The sequence below is a fragment of the Pinus tabuliformis genome, chromosome Q (genome assembly GCF_031772625.1).
Source record: "Pinus tabuliformis cultivar Carrire ecotype Pingquan chromosome Q, CPIR1, whole genome shotgun sequence".
In the NCBI taxonomy this organism is placed as follows: domain Eukaryota; kingdom Viridiplantae; phylum Streptophyta; class Pinopsida; order Pinales; family Pinaceae; genus Pinus; species Pinus tabuliformis.
Genome location: NC_142296.1, coordinates 634,153,945 through 634,175,227, shown reverse-complemented (window position 1 = coordinate 634,175,227; position 21,283 = coordinate 634,153,945). Strand labels below are relative to the sequence as shown.

The following is a 21,283-nucleotide window of genomic DNA, read 5'->3' as shown; positions in this document are numbered from 1 at the left end:
TCCTCTGGTACCTTAGAGCTTGCATGTCTCAACGACAAGTTCTTCGCACCTGACGGTCGACTTTCATCATTGGTCATCGATTAGGTGATTCCACGAGTGTTCGACTTCATCTCCTTCTTCACACTTCGTGGATTGTGCTAGATAGTACCTTGAGAACCATTGGCATTATTGGTGGTCTCTCTCGCGCTTGTTAACGATTTCCATCATTGATCGGTAATCAAGCGACTTTCTATCATGCTCGACCTTAGCACATCTATTCGCATGTTAGAACTTGTACTATTATCGGTTGGGTTCAAGACCCCGAACTTAGATTACATATGTTCGGGCTGCATGGATTGGTTCGTGATTACATGACTCATTGATGGATGGCTGCGACCATACCTGAGTCTTCATGGATGGCTGCGACCATACCTTTATGACTATCATGGTCTTATTAGCTGGATGGCTGCGTCCATACGACAAACCTAGTTCATATGTCTTTTGGATGGCTGCACCCATGCCTAGACTACATGTATTTCACTATTAGAGATATCAGTTGTACTTGCATGCAAGTTCTTCTAGATGGTGTTCCGGCTCAGTCAGTTTCGTAAAGCATTTCACCCCTCCCACTCTCTCGGGCTTCATACTTTAGGGGGCATCTGTTACGCAGTAATTTGTCACTGCCTTTACCCCAGTCCTTCTACTGTGTCATGTGTCCAAGTCAAACATGCTCATATTGAACAAATGATCTCTTGTGCTGCCAAATGATCCACTTTTCCTAAGTTATCTGCCTCATCATGACTATGGACTTAATATACACGCTGAAAGGCGCTCACAAACAGTCCAGCCGCACTGCCAGCTCAGAATTACATTTGATTCCTGCGATGGTCCAATTTTATGCTCCAACGCGAGGTTACTTATTATCTTTAGCGATGATCTGACTAGCTACATTGCTCACTAGCGATGTCAGCGCTAAAGATCAGTTATGCCCCCACGATGATCCAGATTGGGTGAATTTGTTCCAACAGTCGGCCTTCTGGATGACTCTAGACCTGGTTGTTGGCATAGTTTGTATCACCCTCCTTTCTATGGCATGGAAGTTCCATCAATTGTGCTACCTTCCTTGGGGATAATCTCACTCTTCCACCTTTCATGGAGACTCCTTCTCCTATTTAAACTCTCACCATTGCTATGCATTTCTAGTTTTTGATAGTTGGCTAGTTGAGCAGTGCTGTTAGTGTTTGTGAGTTTGCTAGATAGCTGGTGTGAGTGTGACAAGTGTGGGATTGTTGATAGCTTGTGGAAGGTTGTGAAGTGCCCTTAATTTTGTGTAAAACTTATGAGTGAGAGAGATCTTGTATGTTGGGAGATCCATCTTCAAAGAGTGAATGCTTGAGGAACATGCTGGCTGGATCCCTCTGAAAAGGCTTGCGACGTCAAGAATTTTGTTGTAAGCTTACTCTTATTTCATTATTAATACAATCAATGATGTTTTCCTATGTCTTGTATGTAATTTACTTGATAGCTCATGACTTCTTGACTTTGTGAGTAGATAGATCATTGTCGTTATCCAGTTACGTGATTTTTTGTATTTCTTTTACATTGTTTCAGGTTGATCACTCATCGAGGAGAAGGAAACTGAAGTTGGAGAAGCGCAACGGAACTCCATCGACCACCGGTTGAGGTAGGCCTCCAACTATGACTGTTTAAGGAAAGCTATTGTTGATCTATCCTTATTTATGACTAGACCCACTCTAGGGCTAGAGGGGTTGCCTTTGTCCGCAGAGGGAACACTTTCCTGCATCACAGAGCCGTACTCACACAGGAAGGCATGGAGGGTGTAGATCACCCGATTATGTTTGCGAGTCGAAGATTGTCCAAAGCAGAAAAGAACTACTCTACCACCGAGCGCAAGGGGTTGGCAATGGTGTACGCGCTCCAAAAATATCGACACTATTTACTTGGAGGACATTTCAAGATGTATGCCGACCATTCCATGTTGAAATACCTAGTGAACAAGCCTGTGTTGGGGGTGAATATGCAGATGGCTTTTACTGTTTCAAGAATATGATTTTGAGCTCATAGTCAAGCCAGGATGCTTAAACGCAAGACCAGACCACTTGTCACGAATTGAGATGACCGAGGAACCGACAAATCTGGAGGAGGGACTACCCGACGCATAGCTCTTTGTAGTACGCGTCGCGGATGGACACTTCGAAGATATAATCCATTTTCTAACAACAGGACTACGCTAAAGGAGTACTTAATCCAATAGAAGAAGGAATTGGTGGTACGCGCGGTGGACTTTTCTGTCATCGCGGGGCACCTATACAAGATGGGCAACGATGAGATATTGCGAAAATATGTACCTGAATTTGAACGAGGTCAGATCCTCATGGAATCACATGGGGGCACTACAAGAGGACACTATGCAGGACGTGCGGCCGCACATAAGATTCTTCGCTCAGGGTTATGGTGGCTGACCCTGCACCAGGATTTGAAAGTGCACTGTAAGGCTTACGATATATGTCAAAGGATGGGGAAACCATCATGAAGGGACAAGATGCCACTAAATTCCCAAATGACACTACAACCGTTTAAGAAATGGGCAATCGACTTTGTGGGCCCGATCAAACCTCAAGAAAAGATAGGGGTGTGATACATCATCACCACGACAGAGTACCTGACACGATGGCTGGAGGCGCAGCTGGTCAAGGACAGCATGGCCACCACGATTGCAAAGTTTTTGTTCGAAAACATGTTGACACGATTTGCCTGTCCAAAAATCTTAATGAGTGATTGTGAAACACATTTTCCGAATGAAACCATCAGCGTGCTCATAGAAGAGTTCAAGGTGTATCATCAGAAAAGTACACCGTACCACCCATAGACCAATGGCACAGTAGAGGCATTCAATAAAATACTGGAGACTGCGCTGACCAAAGTCTGTAACGTGCAATGGAATGACTGGGACTTGAGCGTACCTACTGTGTTATGGGCATACATGACAACGTGCAAGAAACTGACGGGACAGACACCCTTTCGGTTGGTCTATGGTACGGAAGTTGTCATGCCGATGGAATACATCGTACCTAGTCTACGAATAACAACGCTCACAGGCATGACGGACCGCGAAGCTCTGGAAGAAAGGCTCACACAATTAGAAGAACTCGAGGAAGAACAATTTTTGGCTGGATTTCATCAACAAGTACAAAAGCAGCGTGAAAAGGCCTAGCACGACTGCCATATCAAGTTGCACACCTTCAAGGTAAATGACTTAGTGCTACTGTATGACAGTAAGTTTGAAAAATTTCCGAGAAAATTCAGAATGCACTGGCTGGGACCATACGTGGTAAAGGAGGTCACAGACGGAGGAGCGGTCCAGCTAGTCAAACTTAATGGAGAACCCTTCCTAGGAAAAGTAAACGATAGTCGCCTGAAGCCCTACACGGGTGGGCCAACTATTTGACTAACTGGCCAAAGCACAGTCTTTGCGACCCGAGGAGCTGGACAAAGGCGCAGGACTATAAACACACACACCAGAAGCCAATACCAAAGAAAGGACATGATTCAGACGCGGATGATTTGGGAGCATGCATGTAGTAGGTCCAACAAACCATAGAACAATGCGTCACGGACCTCCGGGCAGTACGGAAACAGTTGGAAGGGCTCCGTGCCAAGATCACCGCACCAGTAGAGTGACTCAGGATGAGTCATGATGATTGTGTTGGGGGCTTGTTGGGCATAGAATACCCCCACAGCAGGTTTTGGGGCTCAAAGCCCAAGTTTTGGTCAAAATTTTTGTAAAACTCTGCGAATTGTAGGTGCAAAGTAGAGGTTAAGTCATAGGGTTGTCTGCCCTAAAGTAATGTAATGTAAAATCATGTCGGCCTACCTAATGTATAAATTGAGCGAGGCTCTAAGTGTAGAAGATAATGAAGTAAAGGAGAAAAGAAGGATGAGTCTAAGAGCTTGAATCAAAGTGTAAAGTGTGTCTTGGGTCGTAGAGTAGGAGAAGGCTCTGCAGCTGTGTGCGCAGAGGCCTAGTAGTCCACAGCTGAGTGTGCGTACCGTTGCGGCTGAGTGCGCAGGGTGGTGTCGAGTCTGTCATCGGGATTGAAGATTAATAAAGAGAAGTTGATTCTTATTTCTGTGTATTTGCTATGCATTATCTTCTTTATGTTTTTATTAGTTTATGTATCACACGCACTGATCTGATTACTAAATATGTTGTAATAACCATAAATCTTACACACACAAGTTAAGTAATCAGTTAATTAGCAAGGAACTTGGGTATTATACGGGTTGCACCCCGAGTAGGGCTGCATGGAAACAACAATTCGGGTTGTGAAGGAATAGCAAGTGTGCATAGCGACGGGTCGGACCACGAACCTCTAGAAGCCCATTAGACATCCCCAGGGTACAAAAACCTGGTTCTAGCACCCTCCCATACTACTTCGGGTGAGACCTCAGTCCACGCTCCGCTGATTGTTTCCAAAAGGGCTAGTAGTACCGGGATTTTCTTAGCTAAATCACCTCTGAACCTGGGTCAGGCCCATACAAGCCAACACAATTACTTTCTTTAAACTTGAGAGGCAATGTACAATAACCTCACAGGGAGAACTAATAAACACAAACACTTTCCTTTGAAAAAAGTTCCGAGACAGAAGGAGCTCTTCCATCAAAATCGCGCACTTGCGCCAACCCAAACGGTTTAGTGCTATGATCATGTGCATCATTCTACCGTTTCGAATGAGAAGGTTCCCAAGAAAATCTATCCTACAGGGAATCCAAACGCAACATCTTTCTCAGATATTGGCCTCAAAGGGTGTTCCATAGCAAAATCCGCGCCTAATAGAGTGGATTTCGAATCCAAGAAGTCACTCGATGCACTCTCTCCATCACACCATCCCATCTTGTCATCCGAACCGCTGTATGCATGATTCCATTTGTCAATCTCACGATGAGAAACCATCACATCTGGCTCACCAAACAGAATATGCAATTGAATCTCAAATTGGAAACCTGACTACTATCTCTTTGCTAGCATATACCATAATGCTGCGCAATCACTCTTACCCTTATAACGTCTAAAATAGTGGCATGAATCCATCTAACCTACAACCACAATTTGAGTGATTTGAGCATGCAGATTTTGTGACACGATTTGAGCGATTTGATGATTGCATGCAGATTCTTTATGAAAATAGCAACAAATGGACTATAAAATCTGCAGGATTATTGAAGAGAATACTTGGAAATGGTTTAAATTTTAATAGATGAGCCGGATTAGGATCAATTCGCTGAAATCTTAAACCGTGGAATGAACCTTAAACAAAGTAGAAACCCATAAAGATTAAATAATCTTTAAAAAGAGGAAGAAAGCTATGAATCTTACAATTGCAGAGTACGAGCAATCTGACAAGGGTTAATTCCTTTAAAAGATAACCTTTTCACATCTCTTTGAGCTGCTCCACCTTGCAGCTGGGGAAGTTTTCGTGATACGTCACGGACTTCCTTAACAGCGGCTCGCACTGATCGCCGTGACTAGCCATTTCTCCAGCAACAACCTTTCCACACCAAAATTCAGAAAAAAATTCACAATATATCGCAAAAACTCACTGTGTAATCTAAACCAATAAATAACGAAAATTCAGACTTCATTTCGCGGGTTTTTCAAGATTTTATAAGATCTTTCTTGCTACCGAAGAAAAATTAACCAAGCGACCAGTGAAGGCTTTGAATCTGAATAAAAAAATCATACAAAGACAATAGAGACCTCGTGCAGAACCTTCCCAATGATGTACAGGCTCCGTAGAGGCGGCCTTAAAATATATGATTATAATGTGCAGAGCATCCTGCTTCTTCTCCTTAAACAGGGCACTATTGTCAGTTGAACATTAATGAGAGAAGATATTGATAGCTATCAGCCTTAATGGTGACCTGACAAACTCTATTCAAAATCTAACAATCGTGCCATATTTTGCAGAACAGTTTTGTAATCTGCCGCCCAGAAGACTGTTCTGGAAACTTTTTGCTGAGGACAGTCACCATTTGAGGAGCTCGGTCAGCATTTCAGTTTGACTGTGCTCAACAAATAAAATAATGAAGACTAACTATTGAAAAATGATGAAAATTAATCTTAATACAAAATCCAATAGATTGGCAACCAATGAAGAATGGAGAAGACCAAATAGTAACAGAAAGGCCTCAAGAAAATACTTAACTATGGGAACTCTTTTTCAAGAAACAATTTGTTTACAACACCAAAACCAAGCTTAGAAATTGCATTCACCTTGCAGGAAGGAAGAACAGGATAAAATAGAGCATGAGGCTTGCCTTTAACGGAGCCTTGACCTGTTTCAACCTTTAAAACAAGTAACACAGTAACAGTCACATGGTCTGCATCCACGATGAAATTGTCTCTGAAGTTGAGGTGAACAGGTATTTCAGCATATTTCTTGTCCTCATATGTGAAATTTGATTTTTATCATGTTGGCTCGCAAAAAGCTGGCCAAATATTTCTTGAATAAAACCTACGCGGTATTGGTCCTTTATGCTCTAGTCTTTGTAACTTCCTACTTTACATAAATTTACTAAGGATTGACAATGGCACTAGTCAACTCAATGTTTGGTAGCATATGAACCTACCCTTCATAGGAAAATTGACGATTATGGGTTGTATTCTTCAGGCCTCCATATTTCTTATGTTTCTTGTTGGTTCCTAGTCAAGCGCAGTTCCGTCGGCTGGAGTAGATCCTGAGGTCATATTTCTGGTTTGGGTTTCATTGATGTTGCAGCACAGGGCGGTATTCTGGCAGCAAAGTGGGTAGTTATATGTCTTGAGGGATCTGTGCCTTAGCAGGTCTTGTTTCGACATCAAGAGTAGACTTCGAAAGAAAATTTGGAAGATTGATTTATCGAACATTTGGAGGATTATCTTGTTTTGGAAATAAAATTATAACTTCTTCATGTTGTATGATTTTATGTAACGTACTAATCTACAGGACACAACAAATCTATAATGCCAAGCTTTTACATGCACATTCCATGAGTCATCGAACAAAAATAGGGAGTTGATTTATTTTTCATGGTTATTTTTTTATTATTAAAAATAGATTTTTATTAATATCATGAATTGGACTAATATTATGCTTTTGATATTCCATAATCTATTTCATTTTGGCATACAATTTTTGCGGAAGAATCAGGAAAGGAATGGCCATCTCTTCTTGAACAAACTTATGTTCTTTATGCCAAGTTTATTTTAGCAGGTTTCTAATGATCAATTGATCATTAAGGAGATTAAATTGTGACGACAATTGGTCTTCAAAAGACTTATTTCATGATAAATTATAAAGAACAAGACCATGGTCATAAGAATGAAATTTCCAGAAAATTACAAGTTCTTGTAACTCCCTGTAAGGGTTTAATGGTTTGATATGTTGCATGACAGATTAGCAAATTCGAAGACTTGGGGGTTGTTCCTAAATGTAAAAATATGGTGAAATACCTATCCACACTTGAATTCGATGTCTACAGGTGGCTGGTCAACGCTGGTGAACCTCAACTATTTCACCAAAAATCCCATAAATATTATTTGTTAATCTTGAGAATTTTCAACCTCTTTTGAAACATTGTAAATCCCACCTCTTATCAAAGCATGCCATAATTCACTTTTTCCCAACAAGAGTCATTATCCATTATCACATACATGTCATTATACATTCCATTTCCATTGTCAGTTTCCTTTTCCATTTCCAATTCCATTTACAAGTTTGCAAATAAAATCCTGCTTCTATGTAAATCACTGAGTCCATAGTCCTTGAGTCTAAATATCTTTCTAAAAACACCTTGAAGCTTGCATGCCTTAAGGGCAAGCTATCATTCCGATTAAAAATGGGAATACATTAGTGTCGGATATTCTAAGTATTTGACAATGAAAAATCCATTCATGCTTCGAAAGATGTGTTAGGGGCACCTTGACTCTCATCCAAATCAAAGATGGGAGCTCTCGTGTTGACTAGTGGCATCCATTAATGGCCACTAAGTTAACGATTTATTGTTATGTTTGACACCGAAACATTTATTCACATGACAAGAATTCTGCCAACGAGTGTGGAAGACTTGAAGACATTTACTTTCATTTTGTAGCAGAGGAAGCAGATTTACTTTCATTACTTTTCAGTTTTTGATGTAAATGATTTGAGGACAAGTCAATAACTAAGGTAGGGGGGAAAGTGTAAATTCTGAATTTTGTATACCTTCCAAGCCTTATACATTTCAATCGCATTCAGCAGCAGATTCTGAACATTCAACAGAAGACACAATGGCAAATTTAGCAACAGATGCAACAACAATAAAAGATTCACTTTTTCGACTTCATCCACCATTTTCACAACCAAAAGAAGACGACTATGATTAGAATTTTGCAGCCACACATGCACAACTCTCATCCATTTTTGAAAGGGTAAGTTGAGGTATATTATTTTCTGACCTTTAACCATTTAATTCCTTGAAAAAAAAGTAGAATGATAATTTTTGGAAAAAAAGCAGTTCCGTTTCTCATTTCACAAAACTGCCAAAATCATCAGTTTGGGGGAGGATATATTTACATTCATACTTTGTCACATTCATATTTTTCCATATTCATATATCACATTCTAAAACCCACATACTTTCCAAATATATTTACTATTACATCATCATGAGCATATAAATGGCTTTGTAAAAAGTACTTAAAAGTTAATTGGATGCCAACACAATCATGGTTGTCACACAAGAACCAACCATGATGCATTCCAACAAAAATAATTTGCAATAAAAATCACATTATCATTATGTAAAGATCATACATTGAATGAAACAAAAAAAATATGGTTGAAACACAAGAACCAACCAAGTTGCAATTCAACAAACACACTTTGCAAACATTAGTAAATGATATCATGCAAAGCTTAAGCCAAAAAGCTCAAGTATCAAAAGTAATGTAATAGATTGCATGAGGACATGCAATACCTTCAGTTTGGGGGTATGTTGGGCCTAAGAATTATCCTTAAAATACATCCACTTTCACCTTAAAATACATCCACTTTCACTCCATTCACACATTTTCTCACCTCTATTTCACCACCATGTCATCACATCAAGCTTCACTTTCATCATTATATGGGTTACCCTTGTGTTTTCCAAAACATTATTAATTCTTAGTATTTTTAAGTGAATTTGTGGTTAAACTTTAGAAAATAATATCCTTATACTTATACCTAACAATTGGAATGAGAAATTTGACATGTGTAGGTACAAAGGAAGCTTCCAAGGCATCTTTATGTGGCACTCTATGTTCAAATTCGAATTTGAGGAGATCATGGACCTCATGGAGAAGATCATGGACCTCATGGAGGAGATCATGGAGGATAGGGTTATGTGTCACCATTGGTTGAGAAATATGTGGATCAAAGGAGGGAATAGTGGATCTACATTTATGAGTTTGTTATCATAGCTTTTGTATAAATAGGAGTGTTATCTCCTTCATTTGTAATCTTAATTTTTAGAATCTTAGAACCTAGTCCTTCATTGTAACCTAGTAATGTTAATCTAGATAGAATTTAGAATAGTTTTGGTTTGGATCATATGAGCTTATAGCCATTGTACTTTGAAAATTATGATGAATAAAATGGAGCTTCTTTGATCCTCTACATTTGACTTCTCTTTTGGTGTGCTTGTGAATCCTTGGAAGGATCCCCATTGCCTAGCAAGTACACTTTTGTTTTGGTAAGCTTTTATTTTATGTTTGTTTGTGAATTTCATTAGATTAAATTATTAGGTTCATATGTTTGAAATATTAATGAATGACCTTTCGTAAGAAAGTATTAATGTTTCCTTCAATGAATCTAATTTTTTATTTAATGTTTGATTTCATTAGTTTAAGTTTTTGATTTATATGCTTGAGATATAAACGAATAGTCACTTGTAAGATGTTGGAAATAATACTGAGAGAGGGGGTGAATCAGTATTATCAAGACAAGTCTTTTCAATGCTTTCACAGATTTGTATATGCTACTTTAGTTAGACAAACCAACGTATATACAAAACTTTAGTAAAGGAAACCTGCGTATAACTTACAGACTTGTAATTTAATTAATCTTCACATGTTGATTTTAAATCTGTGTCAGAACCATAGAAACAATAACCAGGAACAAAAAATGCAGACAGTCACACACAAGAACACAAGATATAAGGTGGAAACCCAATGTGGGTGAAAACCACCTGCTGTAATATGTCTCTATCTTTTTCAATTAGAAACTTCCTTTTACAATGATTATGTACTGGTGCAGTCCTTTACCAGTATGTAGGCTGCAACTTGCAGAGAGCTACAACCCTCTCTCGTTCTCCAACTTCTCTTGGAAGGGAGCTACAACCCCCTTAGCTTTTGCACTAGACAAGATACTAGTACGCAGGTGCTGGCCTACAGAAGGCTACAACCTTCTCTTTCTTCCAGGGACCACGTTTCATAAATTTTCAGACTGGATCCATGAACATCAATTAAACATCAAGAATTTCTGCATCAAACAATCTCCTTTTCACCAATTAAAACAGAATCAAATCGACACTTCTCTGACAGTTGTACCCATAACACAATAACAGTAACCACACACCAAATTCTGAACCCATAACACTGCAACAATAAATAGAAGTAGCTATAACACAATTCAAGAGACGTACGCTACTTCAATAACCAGAAACCTGCGTGCATACGCTTCTGTGTTTGGACCAACCTACGTATACGCTGTTTTTACTCACAAAACCAGCGTGTATATGCGCCTTCGATTCACTGAACCTACGTACAGATCTATAAAGGATAATTCACTCTTTCAAATATTCAGACATTAGTTAACCCAGATTACCAGATTTATAGATCAAGCATGCGCCACATATAACGGATCAAAATCATACAAAGATACTATTATTCAAGCCTTAAGATTATGACTCATCAATAGAACTTATCCTTCTCCTTGCGCTCAGGTTCCTCCTTCATTCAGATCCAGATCTGCACCATAACCCAATCACCAGTATTCCAGATCTAGCACTTTATCAGATATTCAATAATTCAGATGATCCTTTTCCAAATGATCTCCATCCTCTTTTATAGTCTTAGGCCTTTCACAATACCACGGTCCAAAACCATAACAAAACAATACCATGGACCCAATACTTTGGATCAACACTTTTGACGAGATACCATGGCCCAAAACCATACGTTCAATTACCAAGGACTAAATACCACGGACCAAAAATAAGTTCTCCCACATGTACACATTTTTCCTTGCGTGAAAGTGCGTGTATACACATACGCGCCTTTGGAACGTCTAACACGCGTGTATACGTGTCTTCGTCTATGTGAACTTGTGTATATATCTTTTCCTTCATTCTGAGGGCTTGAACTAAGATTTGTCACCAGAGTGAGTTGCCATCAACGACAACACCTGTGCCACACCAGTGCCATAGCGCCACCCTGTGTCATAATGCCAAAACTATCCCCCTTTGGACTTGATGGAAACCCGAAGATCCTCAAAGTCATTCTCCCCCTTTGTCATCAAGGGAAAAGGGTTATGCTCCCCTTGAGTACATGCTGAAATCTCTGCTCTGCTCTGCTGGCCATGCTCCCCCTGACTATAGGCAAGATCTGCAAAAAGATGTTCTTCACGAAGAACAATGATTTATACATCATAAAAGACCTTCCTATCACCAAAAGACTCTATACAACATCCATCACCCAACCAAGTGGGGATCATCCACCCAAACAAGTGGGGATACATCAGAAGTTTACATATGACAACCAAGAACATTACAACATTCATCCCAGGCATAGTGGGGAAACCAACATAGGCTGTTACATGACCTTGATAATAATATTAAAATATAGAGATGAAATATCTAGAGCAAGACTATGAAAGTCACCAATAACTAATATCAGCAGCACTATGCAGATCAACAACCATGTTCTCCTTCTGTTCTCCTTCTGCAGCTGATCCACCTGAACCCAAACAGCTTGTGTACTCGAACCAAGAGCTTCTAATGAAATGCCAACAATGCATTATTAGAAGTTTATCTTCTCCCCCTGAACCTGTGCCAGATGGTCTCTGTCAAACCCATATCAGACTCTGTTCAACCAGAGTCTGTCCCCACTGATTTCCTTCAAACCACCATATACGCGATTGTATCTGCATAAATCAGTGTATGTACGCGGATCCCCCTCATGCAACCTGCGTACACCTGTATTTATGTGAAACAAATAGGTTTCAACATTAAGATGATGCACCAACTACCCCCAGCTTCTGTATGAGGTATTCAAAAGTTTCCCTGGGCAGTGGTTTTGTGAGAATATCAGCAACTTGTTCCTTAGAGGGAACATACTTTAATTTGACCTTTTGTTCCAATACTTGTTCCTGGAGAAAATGATACTTGATCGGTATGTCCTTAGTCTTTGAATGCATGACAGGTTTCTTTGAGATACTGATAGCACTTGTATTATCACAAAAGATGGAGATAGGTGGAGTACAAGTGATTTGAAAATCCTACAAGGTTTTCATCATCCAAAGGAGTTGTGTGCAACAAGATGCAGCAACCACATATTCTGCTTCTGCTGTAGATAATGCAATTGAGCTTTGTTTCTTGCTGAACCAAGATACTAATCTGGAACCCATAAAGAATGCACCACCACTAGTGCTTTTTCTGTCATCCACACTTCCAGCCCAATCTGCATCTGTATAAGCATGAAGTGTGAGATTTGTATCTCTAGGATACCATAAGCCATAATTTTGAGTTCCTTGAAGATACTTGAAAATTCTCTTTACTGCCTGAAGATGAGTTTCCTTTGGATTTTCCACTGCATGCATGATTTCGGGTCGGGTACCTATTAAATAGAGCAGACTTCCAATCATGGATCTATAAGTTGGTTGATGCACTGCTCTTGATTCATCATTTGCACTGAGGCTGCATCCTGTAACCATAGGGGTACATACTAGTTTCGAATCTTCCATGCCATACTTTTTTAAGATCTGCTTGAGGTACTTGGTTTGAGATACAAAGATACCACCTTCTTTTTGTTGGATTTGTAAACCAAGAAAATATGTCAGTTCTCCAAGCAAGGACATTTCGAATTCTTTCTGCATCACCAAGGCAAAGTTTTTACTCATAGCTTATTCATTGCTGCCAAAGATGATATCATCAACATACACAACAAGTATTAGCGATTTGTGATTTTCAATTTTTATATAAAGATTGCTATCTGATAATCCTTTTGAGAAACCTTGTTGATGAAGATATTTGTTCAGACGATAATACCAAGCCCTTGGAGCTTGCTTAATACCATAGAGAGCCTTCTTAAGTCTGCACACAAGTTTTGGATCATTTCCAAGAATGAATCCATCTGGTTGCTCAATATACACTTCTTATTCTAAGTCTCCATTCAGAAAAGCAGATTTTACGTCCATTTGAAATACTTTGAACTTCTGAAAACTAGAGAGAGCAAGGAACATTCTGATGGCCTCAAGTCTAGCAACGGGGGAAAATGTTTCTTCAAATTCGATTCCTTCTTGTTGAGCATACCCTTTACAAACAAGTTTGGCTTTGTTTCTAATAACTTCCCCATTTTCATTCAACTTTTTTTTGAATATCCATTTTGTCCCTATGACATTCTTATCCTTTGGTCTAGGAACCAACTCCCAAGTGTTATTCCTTTCAATCTACTCAAGTTCTTCATTCGATGCCTTGACCCAGCATTCATCTTTGCATGCCTCTTTTACATTTTGTGGTTCAGTGGAGGAGAGCAATGCCAAATAGCTTGAAGCTTCTGCAATTGTTCTTCTTGTTTGTATACCTGCCTCTTTCTGCCCAAGAATTTGAGATTCAGGATGATTCTTTTGAACGTATCTGGATGGAGTCTTATCTTCTATCCTTATCTGTTCTTCTGGTGCCTCTTGAGATTATTCTTCATCATAATTCTGATTTGATGTTGAAGGATGGTCTTCATCATCTTCAAAATTTTTGGAACTTACTTGCCTAGGAATGTTTCCTTCTTTGTCAACCACTACATCAATGCTGTCAACAATTCTTCCAAGTCTTTTATTGTAACACATGTATGCTTTGCTGTGGAGAGAGTAACCAAGGAGAATGCCTTCATCTGCTCTAGGTTCAAACTTGCCAAGATTGCATCAGTATTTTTGATATAGCATTTGCTTCCAAAAATTTTGAAGTATTTTACTGTGGGAGTCTTACCATACCATAATTCGTGAGGAGCCTGAGTGATGTTTACCCGGAAGTTTGTTTTGTTGAGAATAGTAACTGCTACAAATGCAGCTTCACCCCAGAAGGTTGCGGGAGTTCCAGACTCATCAAGCATAGCATGAGCCATTTGTTGAACCGTTCTGTTCATCCTTTCCACTACTCCATTTTGTTGAGGAGTCCTAACTGTAGAGAATTCCCTTCTTATTGCTTGTTCTTCACAAAAATCGAAAAATTCATTCGAGGTAAATTCTCCTCCTCGATTAGACTTGAGGCATTTGATTTTGTGATCTGATTCATTCTCCACCAAGGCTTAGAATGACTTGAAATTTTCAAAGGCTTTGTCTTTGTGCTTCATAATTCCTATCCAACACATCCTTGAAAATTCATCAATGAATAATATAAAATATTCTTCTCCTCGAGGTGATCTTTTCCTAGATGGACCACATACATCAGTATGGACAAGTTCAAGTGGCCTGCTAGCTGATCCTTCCTTCTTAGGGAAGTTAGTTCTGGTTTGCTTGCCAAACTGACATGATTTGCATATTGTATTGTCTAGAATTCTGATGTCTGGAAGACCACAAACTGCCTGATATTTGCATGCTTTCCTTATCTGAGAGAAGCTAAGATGCCCCAATTTTCTGTGCCATAGCCAATGTTCATCATTCTTGCTTAGATAACATTGATGTTGTCCTTCTTTGAATATGTATAAATTATTTGGAGTTCTTATGCCTTTGATCACTGTTTTTCCTGTATCAAGATCACGAACACTACATCCATTTGATCGAAATATTACCTCAGTTCCTTGATCACACATTTGACTGACACTCAATAGATTATGCTTTAAGCCATCCACATACATAACATTTCCAACTTTGACCTTTTCTTTCAACTGAACAGAACCTTTACCTTTTATGAGTGCAGGGGTGTCATTTCCAAATGAGACCTTCTTCTCCTTTTCTAAGGCACTATATGACTGAAGTTTTTCTTTATCACCTGTCATATGTTTTGAACATCCACTGTCAATGTACCATTGATTTTCCTGCCCTTCTGCATATAAGGCTATACCACATCTTTCTGGTTGCGGTTCTTTCATTCTCCATGTTTTGGCACTTGAGGCTTGTTCCTTCTGAGTTGTCTGCCGAAACCTGCTTCTGCATTCAGAATCTTCATGACCGAAGTTGTTACAGATAGAACATTCTATTTCATTTTCAAGAGCAGAAAAGTTATTGTAGGTTCTTTTCATGATTCCAGTCATACTTCTTTGTTTTTGAGCTTCTCTAGTCATGATTGTCTTATAGGCAACACATTGAGCTGCTTTGTGACCAAAGTTATGACAAGAGAAACATTGGCCATTAAAGAAACTCCTGCGATTATCAAATCTACCAACCAAATGATTGTAGTTTCTATTGACATCCATTCTTGAGGAAAATTGAGAATGTTTTACCTATGGCTGGTTGTAGCTTTTGTTCATCCTTAAAGTAGATTGCCCCCGATTTACCTGGTAGTCTTTGTTCATTCTTGAGGTAAATTGTCCCTGATTTACCTGGTGATCTCCATTGGGCCTTTGCTCACTTCTCCTTGCTGCATCAAGATAACTTTTGGAGGTAGATGGTTTCTGCGCTTGAGATGCTACTTCATTGTATCCCAGACCTGTCTTGATTAGAGGAGAATGCTGCACTTTGATAATCTCATCTAACGTTTCATATCCTTTAACAAATCTAAGATTAAGAGCTTTTGTTTTCTCAATCTCTTTTCTAAGTCCCACAATTTCACATTCTAACTTTTCATGATGTTTTTCCCTTTCAGCGAGTTGAAATTGCAGAGTATCAATAATCATATTTTTCTCTTCTAAACAAATTTTGAGTTTAGAAATCTCTTCATAAAGGCCTTCTTCATCTATAGCATCCATGAAATCGTCATCTTCAAAAGCCATTAAAAGTCTATAATTATTACCTAGTTCATCTTCATCACTATCTGAAAGTCCATCACTGTCTTCATGAGTGTAATAGCTTTTCTTATTTACATTCTATTTCTTGTTCCATCTAACATGTTCCTTACCTTTGTCAAGCTTATCTTTATGGGGACACTTGGTAGCATAGTGACTGACTCTTCCACAAGAAAAACATTTGAAAAGTAACTTACCTCTGAATCTTCCAGCACCCCGTTGAAGGTTCTTGACAAAATTTGATTCTTACTCTTCTTCTGACATATGTCCTGACTCATAGTAATCTCCTTTGCCTGAAGCCTTGAAAGCAGCTTCTCTCCAGTCTGATGGTCCTCCTTTCCTCATTTCATAAGCAGTTAGAATTCTGTGCAGCTGTGACATGGTAAGGCTCTGTAGATTCTGTTTTTCTTCTATTGCAGAAACTTTTGATTCAAACTTAAAGGACAAAGATCTTAGAACCTTTTCAACCAAAACAACCTCTTTTATTTCTTCACCCAAGTTTTTCATACAATTGACAATCTCATCTATCCGTAGGAAATAGTTAGCCACACTTTCATCATTGTGCATTTTGAGATTTTCATATGGAATTCTAAGAGGTTGTAGTTTTGCTCATTTTACGTGTTCATCTCCTTCATAGCTCAGAACGATCTTGTCCCATCTTTCTTTTGTGGTTTTATACTGCATAACCTTGACGAATTCTAATTGAGATAGAATTCCTAATAGAGTATTGACAACCTTTGCATTTGTTTCATACTGCTTCTTCTTAGCTGGATCTGTAAGAGTAGTTGAAGGAAATGTGTACCTTGTATCTATGATATCCCAGACTTCTATACCAAGAGATTGAAGATAGGCTGTAATTCTTACCTTCCAATAGACGAAGTTGGTCCCATCAAAAATTGGTGGCCTGATCGATGCTTCTCTCTCGTAGTTGCTCATGATGATAGATCTTCCTTCAAGCGATCAAGCTTCTTCTGAAGGACCTGCTCTGATACCAATTGTTGGAAATAATACTGAGAGGGGGGGTGAATGAGTATTATCAAGACAATTCTTTTCAATTCTTTCACAGATTTGTATACGCTACTTTAGTTAGATAAACCAGCATATATACGCAACTTCAGTAAAGGAAACATACGTATAACTTACAGACTTGTAATTTAATTAATCTTCAGATGTTGATTTTAAATCTGTGTGTCAGAACCATAGAAATAATAACCAGGAACAAAAAATGTAGACAGTCACACACAAGAACACAAAATATAAGGTGGAAACCCAATGTGGGTGAAAACCACCTGCTGCAATATGTTTCTATCTTTTTCAATTAGAAACTTCCTTTTACAATGATTCTGTACTGGTGCAGTCCTTTACCAGTACGCAAGCTGCAACCTGCAGAGAGCTACAACCCTCTCTCATTCTCCAGCTTCTCCTGGAAGGGAGCTACAACCCCCTTAGCTCTTGCACTAGCCAAGATACTAGTACGTAGGTGTTGGCCTACAGAAGGCTACAACCTTCTCTTTCTTCCAGGGACCACATTTCATAAATTTTCAGTCTGGATCCATGAACATCAATTAAACATCAAGAATTTCTGCATCAAACAATTTCCTTTTCACCAATTAAAACTGAATCAAATCGACACTTCTCTGACAGCTGTACCCAGAACACAGTAACAGTAACCACACACCAAATTCTGAACCCGGAACACTACCAATAAACAGAAGCAGCTAGAACAAAATTCAAGAGACGTACGCTACTTCAATAACCAGAAACCTGCGTGCATACGCTTTTGTGCTTTGACCAACCTGTGTATACGCTGTTTTTACTCACAAAACCAACGTGTATACACGCCTTCGATTCACTGAACCTGCGTACATATCTATAAAGGATAATTCACTCTTTCAAATATTCAGACATTAGTTAACCCAGATTACCAGATTTATAGATCAAGCATGCACCACATATAACGGATCAAAATCATACAAAGATATTATTATTCAAGCCTTAAGATTATGACTCATCAATAGAACTTATCCTTCTCCTTGCGCTCAGGTTCCTCCTTCATTCAGATCCAGATCTGCACCATAACCCAATCACCAGTATTCCAGATCTAGCACTTTATCAGATATTCAATAATTCAGATGATCCTTTGCCAAATGATCTCCTTCCTCTTTTATAGTCTTAGGCCTTTCACAATACCACGGTCCAAAACCATAACAAAACAATACCATGGACCCAATACTTGGGATCAACACTTCTGACGAGATACCATGGCCCAAAACCATAGGTTCAATTACCAAGGACTAAATACCACGGACCAAAAATAAGTTCTCCCACATGTACGCGCTTTTCCTTGCGTGAAAGTGCGTGTATACGCATACGCACCTTTGGAACATCTAACCCGGGTGTATACGCGTCTTCGTCTATGTGGACCTGCGTATATATCTTTTCCTTCATTCTGAGAGCCTGAACTGAGATCTGTCACCAGAGTGAGTTGCCATCAAGGACAACATCTGTGCCACACCAGTGCCATAGCACCAACCTGAGTCATAATGGTTGAGAAATATGTGGATCAAAGGAGGGAGTAGTGGATCTACATTTATGAGTTTGTTATCATAGCTTTTGTATAAATAGGAGTGTTATCTCCTTCATTTGTAATCTTAATTTTTAGAATCTTAGAACCTAGTCCTTCATTGTAACCTAGTAATGTTAATCTAGATATAATTTAGAATAGTTTTGGTTTGGATCATATGAGCTTATAACCATTGTACTTTGAAAATTATGATGAATAAAATGGAGCTTCTTTGATCTTCTACATTTGACTTCTCTTTTGGTATGCTTGTGAATCCTTGGAAGGATCCCCATTGCCTAGCAAGTACACTTTTGTTTTGGTAAGCTTTTATTTTATGTTTGTTTGTGAATTTCATTAGATTAAATTATTAGATTCATATGTTTGAAATATTAATGAATGACCTTTCATAAGAAAGTATTAGTGTTTCCTTCAATGAATCTAATTTTTTATTTAATGTTTGATTTCATTAGTTTAAGTTTTTGATTTATATGCTTGAGATATAAACGAATAGTCTCTTGTAAGAGAGCTTTAATATTTCATGCAATCAATCAAAATTATGTTTAAGAGCTTCAATTTCATTAGTTTAAATAGTTGATTAGAAATATTAATGAATAGTCTCTTGTAAGGGAGCTTTAATATTTCTTCACCTAGCTTAGTTTAGTTTGTCTTTGAGTCCATATATTGGATGATCCTTGAAGTTTTACTTACCCGGGTTGATAGTAAATGAAACTCTAATTTGCATCCTCATTTTAGACCCAACAATATCCTTTTACGGAAAACCATGATAATTTCTGATCGAAACCCCATGACATATATATTGACTCGTTAGTTGCTGAGGGGAAAATAATCCAAGTGCATCGTCATCCTACAGGAGTTTGATTTGGAATTTACTGATGCCAAATCAAAGAAATCACTCGTCTTTGATGAGTTAATTTGTGCTCTTCCGTCTGCAAACACTCCAACTAATTTTGCTAAAAAAATACCCGATGAAACATTGTTTCTGATTAGCACTCTTGACCCATGGTATGGAGACATTATTGTTTATCTCCAAACCCAAACCTTCCGATCTGAGTTGTTCCGATCCGACCGATGCCACATCTGGCATTAGTCCCAACCTTATCGGATCATTGGTGATACATTGTATCGAGTCAGTGTGGACTTTTTCCTTCGCAGATGTCTTGCTCTTGAAGAGGCTGAGTGGGTCTTAAATGATTGCCACTCTAGTGCCTGTGGTGGTCATATGTCTGGATATGCCATTGCTCAGAAGATCATTTACGCTGGTTATTTCTGGCCTTCTATCTTCAAATATTGCATTCTAGTTGTCCAAAAATGCCATGAATGTTAGATTTTCAATGGCAAGCAGCACGCCCCACCTACACCCCTACACCCCTTCATTACCATTGGCCCACTTTCCAAATGGGACATTGAGTTCATGACATGTAAACCTCACCCGGTCGAGGGGCATGGTTATATCATCGTCATCGTCGACTATTTTACAAAATGGGCCAAGGCGATGCCTACATACAATGATGATGGTATTATTACCATGCAGTTCATTTTTAACCACGTTATAGCATGTTTTGGTGTCCCTCAAGCTATCATGACTAACCATGGATCACATTTTCGTTAACACATGATGGCAGAGCTAATTGCTTAGTTGGGCCTTCGACATGATAGCTCAACTCCATATTATCCACAGGCCAATGGCCAAGTTGAAGTAGTTAATAAGGTTTTGATTACTATGCTTTAGCATACCGTTGGGAAGCACATAAGAGATTGGAATTTAATGCTATTCTCAGCTCTTTGGGCTTACCGAAATTCCGCTAAGATGCCCACTGGATTCACTCTATTCCTGCTATTGTACAGTTTAGAGGCAACTCTTCCAATCGAATGCAAAATCCCTTCTCTCGAGCTAGCTATTGAACTTCTTCCGAATACCTCGCCTGAAGAGGAGCGACTACTGTATCTTGAGAGACTTGATGAGACTCGTCGCATCGCTGCAATGGTCATCAAAGCTCAAAAGAAATGGGTCAAAGGTCATTTTTACCAAACCATTTCTCCTCGCAGTTTTGTAGAAGGCGACTTGGTCCTTCTTTACAATATAGCCAATGATAAATTGGGGGTAGGCAAGTTTGAACCCATGTGGCATGAGCCCTACATTGTCAAGCGTGTCTTACAGAAAGGTGCCTATGATCTATGTGATTATGAGGTAAATGCATTGTCAGCAGTGTGAGATTCGTGTAATAACTTTTGTACATTAGTGTGTGTCTTGATTTTTGGTGTGTTTGTTTGCTTTGCAGACATATGTTTTTCTGCTTAACCTATGTTCCACTCGGTTTGTAGATTTCATCAGGTCATTACATTGGTTTTGCTGACGGTGCTTGTCGTACCACACAAAACCTATCTTCCACAACATGGGTACTCTATGACCCTAATGGCAAGTTGATTAACTTACAAGGTATCTTCCTTGGTCGAACAACCAATAATATTGCTGAATATAGTGTAGT

The 21,283-nt window shown here is 39.0% G+C and overlaps 1 protein-coding gene across 1 annotated transcript; it reads left to right on the top strand.

The window, feature by feature from the left end:
- The first annotated feature begins 20,604 nt into the window (after positions 1 to 20,604).
- Positions 20,605 to 21,009, top strand: LOC149221064 (uncharacterized). Its single transcript, XM_089387309.1, has one exon. The coding sequence runs from the start codon at positions 20,605 to 20,607 to the stop codon at positions 21,007 to 21,009; it is 405 nt and encodes a 134-aa protein (XP_089243435.1).
- The last annotated feature ends 274 nt before the right edge of the window (positions 21,010 to 21,283 follow it).